This window comes from Scleropages formosus, chromosome 11, assembly GCF_900964775.1.
Source record: "Scleropages formosus chromosome 11, fSclFor1.1, whole genome shotgun sequence".
In the NCBI taxonomy this organism is placed as follows: domain Eukaryota; kingdom Metazoa; phylum Chordata; class Actinopteri; order Osteoglossiformes; family Osteoglossidae; genus Scleropages; species Scleropages formosus.
In genome coordinates, this window is record NC_041816.1 from 30,556,817 (window position 1) to 30,569,563 (window position 12,747).

The 12,747-nt window shown below is 48.5% G+C and overlaps 1 protein-coding gene across 3 annotated transcripts in view; it reads right to left on the reverse strand.

Annotated features, from left to right (window-relative positions):
- LOC108924158 (limbin-like) overlaps window positions 1–12,747 on the reverse strand; it is a 47,695-nt gene that overhangs the window by 27,243 nt on the left and 7,705 nt on the right. For all 3 annotated transcript variants that reach the window (XM_029256198.1, XM_029256197.1, XM_029256196.1), the window contains 3 exons: window positions 11,662–11,813; window positions 7,927–8,251; window positions 1,985–2,224 (listed from right to left, as the gene is read on the reverse strand). In XM_029256198.1, the coding sequence (XP_029112031.1) occupies window positions 1,985–2,224; window positions 7,927–8,251; window positions 11,662–11,813 (717 nt within the window). The remainder of the gene's footprint in view (window positions 1–1,984; window positions 2,225–7,926; window positions 8,252–11,661; window positions 11,814–12,747) is intronic.

Below are 12,747 nucleotides of genomic sequence, written 5' to 3' on the forward strand. Positions count from 1 at the left end.
TGCAATGTTGCATGGACCTCGGGGACAGTGCCCTTGGACTGGGAAACTGGGGTGGTGGTCCCTATCTTTAAGTAAGGGGACCGGAGAATGTGTGCTAACTATTGGGGCATCACACTTCTCAGCCTCCCTGGGAAAGTCTATGCCAGGGCGCTGGAGAGGGGGGTCCGGTCAATAGTTGAACCTCAGATTGAAAAGGAACAATGCGGATTCCGCCCTGGCCGTGGAACAGCGGACCAGCTTTTTATCCTCTCACAGATCATTGAAGGGGCATGGGAATTTGCTAATCCAGTCTACATGTGTTTTGTGGACTTGGAGAAGGCCTATGACCGTGTTCCCCGGGAAATTCTGTGGGAGGTGCTTCGGGCCATTCGGTCCTTGTACATACGGAGCGAAAGCTGTGTCCGCATACTCGGCATTAAATCAAGCCTGTTCAGTGTGGGTGTTGGACTCCGCCAAGGTTGTGCCTCGTCTCCACTCCTGTTTGTGGTTTTCATAGACAGGATATCAAGGTGCAGTCGAGGTCAGGAGGACATTCTGTGTGGGAGTCGGAAGGTGACGTCTCTGCTTTTTGCAGATGATGTTGTCCTTTTGGCACCGTCACATGGCTGCCTCCAGCACGCACTGGAATGGTTTGCAGCTGAGTGTGAAGCGGTGGGGATGAGGATCAGCACCTCAAAGTCTGAGTCCACGGTTCTCTCACGGAAAAGGATGGTATGCCCCCTCTGGGTAAGGGGAGAGAATTTGCCCCAGGTGGAGGAGTTTAAGTATCTTGGGGTCTTGTTCACGAGTGAGGGGAGAAGGGAGCATGAGATCGGCTGCAGACCGGAAGCAGCGGCAGCAGTAATGTGGTCGCTGTACTGGACTGTAGTGGTGAAGAGGGAGCTGAGTCGTAAGGCAAAGCTCTCCATTTACCGGTCGATCTACATCCCTACCCTCACCTATGGTCATGAACTTTGGGTGATGACCGAAAGAATAAGATCGCGAATACAAGCAGCCGAAATTAGTTTTCTCCGCAGGGTGTCGGGACTCACTCTCCGTGGCAGGGTGAGGAGTTCGGACATCCGGGACGAGCTCAGAGTAGAGCCGCTATTCCTCCACATTGAGAGGAGCCGGTCGAGGTGGTTCGGGCATCTGATGCCCCCCGGGCGCCTCCCTTTGGAGGTATACCGGGCACGGCCAACTGGGACGAGGCCCCGAGGTCGGCCCAGGACCCGCTGGAGGGATTACATCTCACAGTTGGCCTGGGAACGGCTGGGGATCCCCCAGGTTGAGCTGGAGGAAGTTGCGGGGGACAGGGGCGGATGAGTCTCTCTGCTCTCCCTGCTGCCACCGCGACCCTTTTAGGACAAGCGGGACAGAAGATGATGAGATTTTTTTTCTTTTTTTTTTAAACAACACAGCCTGCCCAAACACGTTGAAAACGTAGACGGAGCAGAGAGAATCACTGTTTCGAAGAGTGTCACAGATGTCGGGAAGGTTTTAACCCCGAGAGCTGAAGACACACTGGGAGCACAATTATAAGCAACCCTAATGCCTTCAACTTGTACGAGTTACCTGTCACTTCAGAACAATCAAAACAAAAAGATTAACAAAATAGGTAAACACATCAGCTAGCTATAGTGCAAAAACTCACGACTGCATTAAAAAGGAAAGTGTAGCTAATGATGAACCGATTTAAGTGCAGGGCTTGGTTTTGGCTGCTGTACATAGTGCAGGAGAAATGTTCTTTTGGATGTGTTCCACGAGTATGTGACCCTTCTTACATACGTATTTTACAAAGCTTATTTGATTTGTTTTCTAGAACAAATTAGGTTAAGTACTTTGCTCAAAGGGTGGTACAGCAGGGTCCCTGCTCACACTTGCACTGGCAAATTTTTGCTCACATACTGTGTGTGTGTCCTTAACCATCGTTGCACTTGCTGTCCTGAACATTACGAGCTCATAACTGACTCAAGGAGCCCTGGTGCTCTTAACAGCGCCTCACCTGGCAGGTAAAGTATGCGTGCAGCAGGCCACTGGCCACAGCCCTCTCCATCTCCCCCATACGGACAGCCTCTTCCAGCTCCTCGGCGAAGATCTTGTGCAGCTCTGCCCGCCGCTGCACCACCACCCGCCGCTGCACTTGTGCCGAGGCTTCTTCGTGTCGGGCCAGGAGATCACGCTGCAGGCGGTTCTGGTCCAGCTTGTGCAGCTTGTCAAGGAGCACGCTGCACTCCAGCACTGCCTGGGTCCGGGGAAACGAGAACAACTCGACAACGGAACCCCCAACACGCTAAGTTTTCACAGCTACCCAAGTGTGCAGCACGCGCCAGAGAGCGCTCCGTTTGTCCACAGGACCATTTTGGTCGTTATTTTTGTTGACGTTCATTTATCCGACACCGTCGTCCAACGTAGGACTCGGATAACCGAAGTTTCACAGCCATTTAGCAGCGTATCAACGCAGCACGGTATTCCTACTGGAGCGACTCAGGGCGATGAAGGGAACTATACCAGCAACAGAGGTTTGAACCAGAGACCGAGGTTTCCGGACGACGGCCGTGGCGATCGTGTGAAAACTCCCATCAAAACGAGCAGCGAATCGTTCCGGAAGCTGCGCTCCTTTTCCAGGACACCAGATGTTGGTAGTCCTTCGATACGCTTTTCTTTTAATGTTGTCACACTTTATTTAGCTGGAACTTCTCGCAAAGGCGACTTACCATGTTAACTTTCTACACTAAGCCATTTATAACGATTTACTCTTGCACATACCGTATAAGAGCCACACGCATCAGTCCACTCGTCCATCAGCAAACAACACACTAAGGACACTGGACAATGTCATTTGTCTTTGCGCCTCTTTTCTGTTCTTTTGGTTTACAATAAACCTGTTAAGGTGGGAAAAACCTGCTGTCCTGCCCATGTGGCCACAGCTCTGCTGTTACCACATACTGTACTACATTTGTACTAGATTTAAACCCAACATCCGTCCATTCCTGCCTCTGTTACAGCAGCTAGAAACAATAGAACCATCTCAAAAAGTGTTAAACGTATACTTAAACAACAATGACAGTGACCCCAACACGGGTGATTCTGTTCAAAGTATCTATACTAGAAGGGCATCTAGTCAGACTGCCTTGTAACGTGCTTCACAGCCTTCCACATTTTTTATCTTTTACATTCTTTCTGTTGAATTTTGCCACAAAATTCTCATAACTCACCATAAAAATGAGAATTTGCAACGAGAATCTGCGCTTACTCACTTCATGGGCCTTCAAGGGGTTCATACTCCATGTTTTCTACAAACAGTTGCATTATTTAATTCACTCCCACAAAGTATGAATAAAAATAGTTTTAACATCTGTATAACATGCTGTACTGCCTGCTGCCTTGTTCTTCTGTTTCATATCATTTATCTTCCTCACTCTTACCATAACAGTTATTCTTGTTTGTGAACTTGTACAGCATCAGCGAGTTCATCTACATTTCCACTATAATATTGGTGCCTAACAAATGATTGTCTTCTAATAATTAAGACCTTATAATGAATCATGATCTCTCTGTGTCTGCAGTGTGTGTCCTGAATTTATTCTCTGAAATCCCATTAGGCCTATTCCCATTGTGAAGGGATCAAAATAACATTATTTCTGATGGGATAAAAATTGCACAGACAAAAAAAAAAAAAAAATTGCTCCTAAAAATTATTTAAAAGCTAAATGAAGTATATTTTGACACAACAATAAAAACCCAAACATACTTTACAGTACTCAACAAAATTATTACCTCTTGCAGGTCTTTTAATGATACTGTATATTTTCATTCATTCATTCATTCATTCATTATGAAAAACAGCTTATCCAGTGCCAGGCTGCGGTGCTCCGGAGTTTACCACACACACGGGGTATAAGACACGGCACACAGCAGAGGTGGGAGTAACTGATACGTCTGTGAGTCACAAGCAAACCTCAAGTCCTGAACTTCATCTCATGAGCGAGCGGAGTCCAGTCGACTTGATTCGGCGAATTCGGTCAAGTCAAGTCATATTCAGGCATCCATGAGTAAAGTTATCACAGATGTTAACCTTGAATTAATTGTTTTATTAAGAAAGAAAATTTTGAATGTACAGCTAACCCTCCATTTACAAAGTCTCTTTATCTGAAATTTCACTAGACTGATTAAAGACCATACAAAACTTAAAGGACTCCGTTACATGTTACGCCTCTTAGAATCAACTGCACAAATAATGCAGTTTGTCTAAGGAAGACGACATAATTGTGCATTCAGCGACCTCACTCTTCTGTCAGCGACACCCGGTCTCTCGGATATGTCCCCACCCCCCGAACCGTGAGGTTCTTCTCATGTGTGGTACACTGGAGTAGAGCAACGGTTCAGGGCTCCTAGCGCCCAACCAGCTCGGCCCGGCCCCATGGCAGCAAGCTGTGGACTGCACGCGCTGCCTGTGACTACTACCAAGTCCCAGACGTGTTTTGAAGGACGCTGGAAAGAGAGCTGAGAAGCTTGCTATGAGGGCAGGCAGGCGAGAAGAGCAGCCCTTCGCAAGCTTTGGACAGAGCTGTCTGTCTCATATGGGCGTCCAGGGAGGACGTTCACTGCTCTGCCTTGAGACTCACTAAGAATCTGTGGCCAATCAATGTTGTACATGTATACTTATTCGCTTTACAGACACTTTTCTCCAAAACGGCACACATCTCCGTACATCAGCGCTCTCTCGGGTGAGACGTCATACAGGGCCATTACATCTGAAGCAGGGAGCCAGGAGGCGAGTGCAGCGGAATCGATTCTGTCTGAGAGCACAAGCGACACGCGAGCGGCGGGCGCTTCCGACGAAGCCGTGCCCCCGGGGCAGTCGGGCAGCCTGTCACGCAGGGCGTCTCCGCGGCAGTGGCTCCGACCTCTGGTCCCAGTGTGACGGCTGACCCGCCGCCAGCGGCCGCTGCCTGTCACGCGCACGGCCCACGGCTCCGGGCTGCAACTATTTTTATCGGTGGCTCCCTCCCTCCTGGGCGAGCGGTCAGAGCAGGCCAAGTTCCGGAAGCACGTGCAGAGAGCCGACAGAAGCGGGACGTGACGGCGGGTCGGGCTGCCAGGTTAGTGCGCATGCAGCTCTAACACGATTCTGCTGGAGAACTCTTGCCCTCCTTTGACAGCAGTAATGCAGAAAACAACGTATGAACAGATGACTGAAAATCTATACTAAAGTGCTCTACATTCTTTCATTCTGCTACTTGTTTATCTAAAAAAGCACCAGGGTGCAAGAAGGCGGAATGACAGACAACTTAGTGCTTGAAGGTTTTTTTTTTTTTTTTTTTTTTTAAATTATTTTAACAATTGATAACAAACTGCGCACCTTATTAAGGAATTTGTTGAGCCACAACAAATGCCCAGCAGGTCTCCTCTCCACTGCAGTCACATTCATACATTTATCTGATGCTTTTCTCCAAAGCCACTAACCATGTTAAACTACGTACAATTATTTACCCATTTATACAGCTGGGTAATTTACAGTATTTACAGTAAGTATTTACTCAACGGTACTATAGCTTGAGGTGAGATCTGAACCTGCAACCTCTAGATCCAATGGCAGCAGCTCCAACCACTATGCAACCAACTGCCTGCTAGTCACCCAACTGAGAGTCTGGGAGTAAAGATGGACTCAAGTCCGTCCTTCTCTCAACATACTGAACCCACAAGTTGGTCCTGCACACACACTGTCCATAAGTCCTGCAGGATCCACCTCTTGTTTGACCTACCAAAGAGTTCCCATGCACCCCCCCATCCTCGTCTCTCTCCATTGCCTTCCTACAGCTGCCTGGATAACAACAGCCCGTTCTTCTGAGTGAAGCATAAAGCTGGTGGAGGTAAGGGGCTCATGAAAAACCATTCTGGAAAAACGAAAGGCGATGCTGTGATTCTCCATGCTATAGTTTTACAGGTAACTCAGGATGGTAAAAGAGCGTTACAGCAGACAGAAGTGCTCACAGTCTCCGAACCTAGAGACCACAACGTGGGGCCCTCCTCATATCCCTCCGTCTGAACAGACCACAGTGTGTCCATCAGGAAGACCAATTACAAGTCCTGTTTACACATGTAGGGATAAAGAACTCACAGGCCGAAAACACACGCAGGGAGGAATTAAAAGTAACCCTTCCGCATCCCGTAATGTGGTGAAGTCTCAGCCTCCCTAATTTAATTTGAGGATAATTAAAAGTGGTTTCACATGTGGCCTGGAGAGATGAACTGCTGTTTTTTTTTTCTTGCACCCACTTTATCAAGGAGACCTTTAAAATACCAGTAAACAAATACTATATTATGAGACTGTAACACCTGGATGAGTCTGTGGGCAGTGGGCTCTGTAGCAGAGGGCTGTCTTTGTCGCTCCCATCCCAGGAAAAGGCAGTGAGGAACACAGACTCTGAGTGGAGCACAAAACGAAACAAGACCGAAAGGTTTTGGATTCTGCCAAGTCAAAGGGAATTCTGGGAAAGAACAGCTGTCTGGGAAGAGCCAAGCAGCACAGCCAAAGTAACAGCACTGAAATGTGGACGACGGCAACGATCACGGCAATCGCTGAGCTTGAGTGGGGAGCGGAGGGTTTTCTCTTCATCTCAGTCCCTCATAAACGCAGCGCCAAGCATCTTAATGAACACCCCAAACAGTCCTTTGAATATTTATGAGCACTTAATAAATGCAAAAACATAATTGATTTAAACCAAAAAAAAAAAAAAAAGACAACTTCACTGGATTCTCTGAAAAAGTCCTCCTGGCAGTAAAACCGGCATGAAACATGAATAGGATGCAAAAGAAAGAGTGCAGAGTTCCGAGTAAGAAACTCGGAGAGAACATGAAACAAAGAAGGCTGAATTCGCACTGCTGTACGACAGAATGGAAGAGAAGGAGAGGAGACTGGCGAGAGCGTTTGCTGAAAACACGGGACAGCAGAGCTGAGATGTGCTGGCGTGTCCGTGACGGCTCACGACAGGACCCGCTTCAGAGCTCCGAGCACAATAGAGAGCCGGGCAGAACCCGGGTCCGCTCCTCAGGCCCAAGTACGGCCAGTTGTGCCACAGGTCATCCTCCGGTGCAGCAGATGGTGCAGCGGTCGAGGAATCACAATGAGGGAAAGTCAATGTGCTCCACCATCGCACCCTTCAAACAGGCAGGTAACCCAAACTGCGAGTGTCAAATTGATGAGTAAACTAACAAATTCCAGAACTGCATTTCTGGACTCTCACAATTTCATATAACCTTTATATTCGAAAACCAAAACCATTTAATGTCATGGTAACGGAGGAAAATCAGGTTTCTTGGGAAAACACAGGTAACCCAGCGCAGAGTGGAAGCTGTTGTGGATATGAATAAATAATAAAAAGTGAAGCCATTATAAACACTAAATCAGTGAAAGCGTATCACAGATGAGTGAGATGCTGATGAGCAGATCTGCTTCCTGCTGGCAGAACCTTTTGGGAGCACTAAGCTGATTGTCAAGTGCACCTGGTGGCTGGAGGAGGTGAAACATTTTGGAAAAACATCAGCTGCTGTGTGCAACAAAGCTCGGCGAATAAAACCACGGGGGCTACAGCCAACAGAAGGAGACTTGTCGCAGTTGTGTAGAGAAGAGGCGAAGTAGGCAGGCAGCGCATCTTTCTCAGGTCTACAATGAGAACAAAATAAACCCAAGCAAAGGGGAGAATCACATCACACCATCGCTACGATAGTCAGTCCTCTCAGTACCCTTGAACAAGATACTCACCCTGAATTTCTCTAATTAAAACTAGCGTGCTGTATAATAAATGAGGAAATAACTCAAAGTATCTTAAAGTTGTACGACGCGTCGGGGAACAACATGGGTTAGATGACCAAAAATGTAAATGACTTGATAACATGGAAACAACATGAGCACTGGGCACAAGGCAGCAACGGCAGCATCACCTGCTGAGAAGCCTGTTGGAAGAGGCGCTCAGCCTTGGCCTTCTGGGCTGCTTCACGTCGGTGCTCCGCCTCCATCTCCTCGCGTGTTTCCAGGTTGCACCGGGCCGCCAGGGTGGTCACTCGTGCCACATGCTCCTCCTTCAGCTTGCCTTCCATGCCCATGAGCTGCCCGTGCAACACGCCAAGCAGCCTGCGCTCAGCCTGCACAGACAAGAGCCCATGCAGACGAGGCCCACGCAGCAGCGCTGCCACCAGGTCCTTGTGGATCTGCACGCGGACACTCTCCAAGCTGGCTGCCGCACGCAGAAGGTTCGACATGTCCAGACTGCAGCGGAGGCACACGGGCAAGACACATGAGCAATTAGTGCTCGAACACACAGATACTCAGAAAGAACAAGAAAAACTAGTCACGTAACACCTCCACGCACTAAACCACATACACAGACACAAATAAAGGCATGCATGAAATGTGGACACACACACAGAGGAGCAAAATGAAGCATAGGCACAGGACCATTGTACACACTGCAATACAGATACACAGGCAGACTCACAAAAACCCAACCATACACACAAGTTACTTGATGTAAGGAGACATTAATGAGGGTGAACAGCCAAGGGTGTAGTTAACCAAAGGCCTCATGGCACTGGATGCTAAATGAACCCAGGCAGCGACTATTTGTAAGCTATTTTTTTAATTAAACTGTTGACTGGACTGTGTGAATGATTTCACACACACACACAAAAAAAAAAAAAAAATCTAACCCGACAAACAATGCGGCCTCAGGGATGATACTGACAAGACTTTCCAAACATGAAGAGACCTATTGGGAAGAGAGGTGGAGGGAATATAATGGTGTGGGGCTGTTTAATTCTCTCATGGCCTGAACGACTTGCAGTCGTTAAGGGACCAATGACGACTAAGTTGTATCAAGAAATTGTACAGTGGAATGTCAAAGCGTCCGCCTGTGATTCAAAACTCAAAAGAAGTGTTATGTCAGTTATGTAACATGACAATGATCCAAAACACAGTAATAAATCAACAACAGAGAGCCTCAAAGAGAAGAAATTTTGTATTTCAGAGTGCTGTGTGAGAACGTGGGTCTGCACGTGTGCGAGTTTCTTCTGCATGCTTCCGCAGTTTATTCCCACAGTCCAAAGACATGCAGTTTAGCTTCCCGTAGTGTGTAAATGGGTGATTGACCGTGTGCGTGGTTACACTGCGATGGACTGGCGTCCCGTCCAGGGTGAAGCCCCCTCTGCCTTTTGGGATAGGCACCGGATCACGATGACCCTACTTAGGACAAACGGTTATTACAATCGGATGGATGAAAATAAAAATGTAGAAATATGTATTGCACAGCTCAGCTGCGCACAAAATCTAAATTTGGTCTTTACAACAAATGCTTTAGAAGTCAAAGAAGGAGTATTAAACTGCTCACGAAGTCAAATTTGAAGACAAAAAGAAAAAAAAACACAATTTTGTTTTACAATATGTACTCTGGTGCCATGTTGTCTTCCTGAAGCAGGAGGCTGTCCAGAGTAATTACACCTAACGTGAGCCTTGTACGTTGGGAAACGAGCACAGCCCCGAAACATGTTTCTTCATTGCTCTCTGGGTTAAGGGACCTTCATGTTAACGCTGACTCGTAACACAGAACGAAACCCCGCGATGACGGTTAACGGAGCAACTGAATGTGAGAAAAAGGGAGAAACCCAAGAATCTACTCCGAATTATATGCAGTCATGAGATCCTTCTTGAAAGTTGATAATAAAACACATCAATTTCCATGAATTCTGCAAACGGTTTCCGGTACTTCTGCCAGTATATGTCGAGAATTTTGAATTAGGGGAATAATCTCAGTAACGCAGCGGACTTTTCAACAAGGGAAAGGGGTATCTGTGAAGGAAGAGGGTCTGCGTTGGCCCACGTGCGCATAAAAGGCCCCATATGTCCCGCAGTTGAAACGTTCAACATCTCTCCTCTCTTTCACGTTTGAGTTTCCAGAAACCTTCACACAAAAACACACACACACACACACACACACACACACACACACACACACAGACACACACACCTTTCACCTGTAACACTGGCAGCTTACCCTCAAGTTCACTTTCAGGCTTTGCTTTAAAGGCTTCTCAAGGAGGAAATACTTGAAAACTCTGCTGTTCGACGGTAAAGACAACACTGAATGATGAGCAACTGCTACTAAGGAACGTTACAGTTGGTCAAGAGAGAAAGCAGTAAAGCGGGTTAAATCAGCAAACAGATAAACTAACAATTTTGTGCTCGCATATTTGGACACTTGGATTAAAAAGCAGGATACAAGTACCCCACTGGGCTCAATGGCAGGGGCTCAGTGCGATCATGCAATCACGCGCTAAAACAGCTTACTACATAAGAGTAAGTTCTTCATTATAGTGGCCATTAGTTGACTGTATTCTTTGTTTCTATCTGTTTTTCTTGCTGTGTGCCTGTGTTAAAGCGCTCTGTGTCACCGCGTGAGAAGAGTGCTCTATAAAAAACAAAAAATAATAATAACAATAATAATAAGAGCATCATCCTTTTATTACTGCAAACTCTAAACGTCGCAGTTAAAACAAACAAGGTACTGATACGTACGTAAGAAAATTTACCACAAAACTTAAAAACGGACTGCAGAAGTGTGTCAGTAACACGCAAGTTCACTGTGCCGTCCGCTGTCGCAACCGAGGAAGTCGAAGGAGCAACAGCGGCAGTCCTTGATCCCCTGCTGCGATGCAGTACTTTACCGCACTGTACCTCGTCACATGCCAGGCTGCCAAACACAGCACTGGAGAGGAAATCGAAGTTGATAAACCCACTATTCTGCCCTGCATCTCTTTTGTCTCATGCAGATACAACCTGCTCCCACCTGCCCGCCGGCCTCCCACACGCACGCACGCACACGCACGCAACTAATTACCGCTTCTCATTCAGCGTTAAACTACTAGTGTGAAGGAAAGGGGAAGAGACCCCCAATGGAGATGGGCTGCAAACAGTCTGAGAACAGGGGAGGACGCTGACCTCCCTCTAGGGGCAGCCCCGTAACGTATCGGTCCGGCAGTAATTACATTCACCGAGGAGTAGAGCGCTGCGGTGGGAGAAGACTCTCCGGCACGCAGCCATGTTGTCTTGGCAAGCGAAGGGAGGATCAAATATCAGAAACATTTGTAAAGGTTAATTAAACCTTCAGGTAGGTCCTGGGAGGCTGCCAGCACCCCCAGCACCCACCGCACCCACCGCAGGGGAAGCGTGCATGCTGCTAACAGGGCTTTCGGCAAAATTCATTCAAAAACTCTGCAGCCGTATACCTGCAAAATACGCTGGCACGACAAGTTCAACCCCGCAGCTCATACATAAATATGTACTCTCGGTTTAGGGCTTCGTTTCACACTCGTCCAGCCCATGCCCAACCGTACTACTTTTGACACGCCGACTTAGAGAAATGCCAAAAAGAAAGCAGCAACGCCTGTTGGCGCAAATTACACCGGACGCAGAGCCGTCACACGCATTTTGTGGGCGCGGCACAGTGCGCTTACAGGACGCTCCAAACCCTCACGCTGCAGCAAGGAAGTAAAACGTTGTCCTGCTGGAGAAGCGACGGCTGCGTTGACGGCTGCGTTGACGGCTGCTGTCATTCCGAGGCAGGCGTTCGCTCCCGCTCTCATTGCCGCCGAAGCCTGAGGACGGAACGGAGGAGGAGGACTCACTTGTCCAGAGCTTGATGCATGTTCTGTGGGTCCTCCAGCACCATGATGTCCACCATCTTGTCCTCGAAGGCAGCCTCCTCTTTAGCCATCTCGCCGATGTCGCACACTGCATACTCGGGGTCCGCGTCTCCATTCGCAACATTCCTGCTTTTCTGCGGGCGACAGGCACGCAACACCTTCACTCGTCCGTCCGCCCATTACCAGCGACTTCTTGCCCGACGAGACTGGAAGCACACGCAAAATACGCTGTAGCGGGACATACATTAACACAACTTAACTTGTGTACCTGGAGCAAGGGGCACCTGCAAGGCACAGACAAGCCACATCTTGACAAGCGGCCTTGTCTGCGTGGTAGCGCCCGCAGCTCAGCGCCGAACCGAGGAGCCGTGTCGCCGAACGGGCAGCGGAACGAAAAATAAGGCGTCGCATTCCTGAGATAAACTCGCGCGCGCGCTCTTGGGTCCTACCAGCACCGGCAGGAACGGTAAGACACGCTCCCCGCGTCACCTATACTCGCTCAGTCTCGGAAAGCGCGTCCTCCCCGCGTTCGCCAAGCGCGTGCACCGCACCGCGCGCCGCTCTTTCGGGTTTTCAAAACCGTTCCCACCGTGGCTTCGGGTCTGGCCGCGAAGCAGAGATTTGGCTTAAAACTTAACTTGAGTGCGTGATGTGTGGCGTAACACCGTTTGTGTACAAGGGAAAGGTGTGCGGGTGTGAAACCCTGCCGGGCCACACCCACATTCCACAATCTTGGACGTTTAGTACGACGCACACGTCTTCGTGACCTTCATACGGTAGAAGCCATTATTATAGCGTTTAAAACAACATCCGTATGTTTTCCTTAAAAATTCTTCTAACGAGAAAAGGGCAAGAAAAGAAGTGGCGCAGACACCCGCGCCGATGTAAAAATGAGATTAACGGTGTGCCGAATGCAGGTAAGGAACGGACCCGTGCGGACCGGCCTTATCGCTCCGGCTCATTTGACCCCCGCGACGCCTTCGTGCGCCGTTCGGCGCGGTAGGGAGCGGCCGACTTCACAGAGATTCCGCCACCTCAAAACTACAAATTTATCTAGTTAACATTCCA